Source organism: Empidonax traillii, unplaced genomic scaffold, assembly GCF_003031625.1.
Source record: "Empidonax traillii isolate 1590-97213 ecotype Southwest subspecies unplaced genomic scaffold, ASM303162v1 scaffold2285:size28836, whole genome shotgun sequence".
Taxonomy (NCBI): domain Eukaryota; kingdom Metazoa; phylum Chordata; class Aves; order Passeriformes; family Tyrannidae; genus Empidonax; species Empidonax traillii.
The window spans coordinates 1,323-5,793 of record NW_020957478.1 but is presented as its reverse complement, the minus strand read 5'-3'; the positions used below and the strand labels follow the sequence as shown (position 1 = coordinate 5,793).

General features: G+C 62.3%; 1 protein-coding gene across 1 annotated transcript in view; it reads left to right on the top strand.

The window, feature by feature from the left end:
* LOC114071788 (nuclear receptor-binding protein 2-like) overlaps positions 1-4,471 on the top strand; it is a gene marked incomplete at its 3' end in the record, with an annotated part of 14,524 nt that overhangs the window by 8,734 nt on the left and 1,319 nt on the right. Inside the window, exons 2-4 of the mRNA XM_027909644.1 lie at positions 3,623-3,745; positions 4,097-4,198; positions 4,329-4,418. Of these exons, the coding sequence (XP_027765445.1) occupies positions 3,623-3,745; positions 4,097-4,198; positions 4,329-4,418 (315 nt within the window). The remainder of the gene's footprint in view (positions 1-3,622; positions 3,746-4,096; positions 4,199-4,328; positions 4,419-4,471) is intronic.

Below are 4,471 nucleotides of genomic sequence, written 5' to 3'. Positions count from 1 at the left end.
TGTGCTGCAAAAACAGCTTCTCCCAGGAAATAACGAGCCCGGTGCTGCCCCGTGCAGGATCTCTCCTGGCTCGTGTCTGGGCAGTGGAAAAGTACTCCTCTGTCCCTTCCCCGCAGCGTGGCAGGAGAACAGGGATCACAGTGTTTGCTCCGGCAGCTGCTGGGCAGGAGGGAAGGGCAGCCGTGGGCACGGAGGGAAGGAAAGGCTCCCAGCCCTGCCACCCACGGGCAGGGGCACCAGCTGGACACTCCCCAAGGAGCCCTGCTCCAGATCCAGCTGGGAAAGGCAGGATCCCTGTCCACAGGGATGCCTTGACTGTGGCTGTCAGGCAGGGATCCCCTGGGGAGGGACAGTGCCTTCCCTCTGCCAGAGGGCAGTGTTAGGTGGGATGTTGGGAAGGAGTTCTTCCCTGTGAGGGTGGGCAGGCCCTGGCACAGGTTGCCCAGAGAAGCTGTGGCTGCCCCTGGATCCCTGGAAGTTTTCCAGGCCAGGCTGGACAGGGCTTGGAGCAACCTTAGCCATTGGAAAGTGTGCCTGCCCATGGCAGGGGGTGGGACTGGATGGGCTTTCAGGTCCCTTCCCGCCCAAGTCACCCTGGGATTTGGTGATTCTGTGACAGGGAGACTTCATGGACAAGGGCTGGGTGCCAGGGATGCCCCTCAGGCCCTGGAGGAGGGGGAGCTCTGTCTCTGCCCATCCTGCTGTGTGTTGTCCTTGAGTGTTTCCCTCCCTGCTCTCCTTGTTCCTGGAGCACAGCTGGGTGCCAGGTTGGTTTTCCTGGCTGACCGACCAGCCCTGCTGTTTTCTGTCCCAGCTCTGCTCCTTCCTTGAGGCTCCTCAGTGTCAGAGCTCATCCTGCCCCGTGCCAGCGCCTCCTCACCGTCAGCCACTCAGGCACGCGGGCTGGGTCAGAGCTGAGACCGTGGTTTTGTGAGAGACAGGATCAAATGCTTCACTGGAACCAAAATATTTTCCTCCTGGTGCGTTCCCTTCACCTGCTGGTTGTGTAACAGGATGGCAGGGACAGAACAGGTTTGTCTGGCACCCAGGAATCCTCGGGTGGAGCTGCCCTGCTGGGGGCACCCCGGGTGTCCCCAGCCCCCTGTCCCAGCCTGTGGTGCTCCTGCCATGGGGACAGTTGCAGCTACTGAGGGACAGGTGGGTCTGCTGCTGGTCCCTGTCCCCTCCCTGGGGATGGAGGGGCTGCTGCTGGTCCCTGTCCCCTCCCTGGGGACAAAGGGGCTGCTGGTGGCCCAGCTGGTGCTGGAGGGGCCCTGGAGGCAGAGCTGGGATCTGGGAGTGGAGCCTGGGATCCCAAAGCACGTTTCTCCAGCCCCTGTCCCTCGGCACAGGCAGTCCCACGGGCTCTGCCTGTGCTGCCACTCCCTGTCCCTGTCCCTCGGTGACCTGCAGGACAGGGTTCAGGTGTCCCTGACTGGGGCCCCAGCCCTCTCAGCTCATGTTTTTTTTCCCTTTCCCGTGTTTTCCAAAGTGATTTCTGTGTTGCAACAGCCACCCCTGCCCTGCCTGGGGCCACAGTGCGGGGAGGGATGAGGGGCACGGCCTTGGTCAGGGCCAGGGGATGAGGTCTGGGGGGAGAACAGCGGGGTCCAGTGCCAGCAGAGCCTGCAGGGACCCCCTGTCCATGGGGTGTGCTTGTGCCCAGCACCCCCTGATCCTGAGCCATGAACAGAGCTGACACAGCCCTCCTTGTCCCCAGCTCAGGGGACACCAGCCCGGGGGGCCAGGCTGGGATTTACCCTCCAAGGGGTTTTCCAGGCACGTTGTGTTCCCTGCTCAGCCCTGTGACCCAGCAAATCCCACCCCTTCCCAGCGCTGAAGCGTCGGGGTGGCACGAGGAGTGGGACAAGGGGTGCACACAGGGAGTGGAGAACCATGGAATGGTTTGGGTGGGAAGGGACCAGACAAAACTCCCTGCCATGGGCAGCAGAAAAGCCTTTCCCCATTGCTCCAGGCCCTGTTCCTGCCTGCTCTCCCAGCCCCACATCCTCATCCCTGAGCCTGTTCCCGTGCCTGCCTCATCCCACAGCTGCTCTCCCGGCCCCCTGAGCCCGTTCCCGTGCCTGGTTCAGCCCTGGCTGACGAGAAAAGCTCAAAAGGGAGCGATTTATTGGAAGCTGCAACCTGATCCTTGGTCCAGCTCCAGTGCCTCGTCCCCAGCACCAGCCAAGCACTTTCTGGAAGTGGTGCCCACCAGCAGCACCCCCAGAGCTGCCAGGAATGCCGGGAGGGGGCTGAGGGATGAGCAGGGATCCTGTGCCGGTGCCTTCTGTCGCAGCCAGGCTGTGGGACAGTGGGACAGTGGGACAGTGCCACGTTTATTTGTTCATGGAGGCAGTCCCAGAGCCCGGAGCTGCAGCAGCTGCTGGGGATCAGTTTTATTCTCGCCCGGCACAAGACAGAGCACGTTCGTGTCTGCACGGAGAGGGGGATGTTCCTCCCCACCCCCCCCGCGCAGGCCTGGCTGCTCTTCCCACCACATTCCAGAGCCTCCCGGATCCCAGCACATCCACTGCCCCGGCCCCAGGCGCTGGGATGCCCCTTGGGCTCAGAGCAGCTCGTTCAGGGCCGGGAGGGACCACCCCAGGCTGCGGGTCCCCAGAATGAGATGGGCTTTAAGGTCCCTCCAACCCAAACCATTCCGGGATTCCCAGATGATTCTGTGATTCCTGTGCTGGCTCTGTGTGCACTGGGAGGCTGCTGGGGTCACTGGGAGGGCTGCTGGGATCACTGGGAGGCTGCTGGGGTCACTGGGAGGGCTGCTGGGATCACTGGGAGGCTGCTGGAATCACTGGGAAGGCTGCTGGGATCACTGGGAGGGCTGCTGGGGTCACTGGGAGGCTGCTGGGGTTACTGGGAGGGCTGTGGCCGGCGGGGCCAGCTGGGGCTGTCCGTGCTGGGCTTTGTGTGGAGCACGTGGAGCCTGTGCCGGGCAGAAGAAGGAACAGAGGTGCTTTGTGTGCCCACAGCAGGAACTGGGCCATGAACTGCCCAGGCAGACCCTTCTAATGAGCTGGGGGTGCTGAGCCTGCCCCGAGTGTAGGTGGGATCAGCCCTGAGAGGGGGGATGAGCCCCAGAGCCAGGTGAGCCCCAGCAGTGGGACCAGCCCCAGCAGCAGGATGAGCCCCAAGCCCTGGCAGGGAGTGTAAGAGCACAGGGACTGGGACTCTGCTCTTCTCGAGCAGGAACCGGCTTTCAGTCAGATTTATTTATTTCATTCTTTATTTATGTGTTCGTGCTGGGAACTTCCAGTCATTCCCAAAGCACCATTGCTCTGTCAGTAACTGTGCAACAGAGGTGCGTTCAGGGTGTACACACCACAGTAGTGGGTTCAGGTGGTCAGGAAAGCTCTGAATGAATTCCCAGCAGCGGCTGGAGGTGGGTCAGGCAAACCAGTCAGACAAACCAGTAAGGTCTGTGGAATGGGCCGTTGTTGTGCCACCTAAAGGTAAAAAAAAAAAAAATAATGGATTTTGCTCTGTGAGTTGCCCTTGGAGCAGGTGGTGCCGTCCCATCCTGAGGGCTGGGGTCCCCCCCAGACCACCCCTGTCCCCCCCCAGCGCGTCCCTCGGGGGGATCTCACACCTTGCCTGCCCACAGGTGAACCAGGGGAACATGCCGGGCATCCAGAGCACGTTCCTGGCCATGGACACGGAGGAGGGGGTGGAGGTGGTGTGGAACGAGCTGCTCTTCACCGACAAGAAGGCCTTCAAAGCACACGAGGTGAGTGACCCTCGGGGAGGGGTCCTGAGACCCCCCCCATCCCAGCACGGCCTGGCAGAATGGGCTCCTGCCCTTCCCTGTGCCTTCCTCAGTTATCCCTCAAAGGCAGCTCCAGTGTCCTCCAGACCCCACACCAGTGTCCCTGTGTCCTAGCTCTCAGGGGGTGTCCTGTCCCAACCCAGGACCTGCCACCTGCCCTGTCCTGTCCCAACCCAGGACCTGCCACCTGCCCTGTCCTGTCCCAACCCAGGACCTGCCACCTCCCCTGTCCTGTCCCAACCCACCATCTACCACCTCCCCTGTCCTGCCATGTCCCAGGACACCCCTCACGTGTCCCCTGTGTGCCCCCAGGAGAAGATCAAGACCATGTTCGAGCAGCTGGTGCTGGTGGATCACCCCAACATCGTGAAGCTCCACAAGTACTGGCTGGACGTGAAGGACTCGAAGGCACGGGTAGGGGGGGTCCCAGCCCTGCTCCTCACCCCACTCCCCGGCCTCCCCTTCCCTCTCCAGGTCCTGCCCCCAGCAGCCCCTCACCCCTGCGGGGCCAGGGGGAGCTGATCCTGCTCTTCCCCCTCCCCAGGTCATCTTCATCACGGAATACGTGTCCTCAGGGAGCCTCAAACAGTTCCTGAAGAAAACCAAGAAGAACCACAAGGCCATGAACGCCCGGGTATGTTCCTGGGAGCACACACAGAGGTGTCCCTGGTGGGGTGGGTGGGTGGC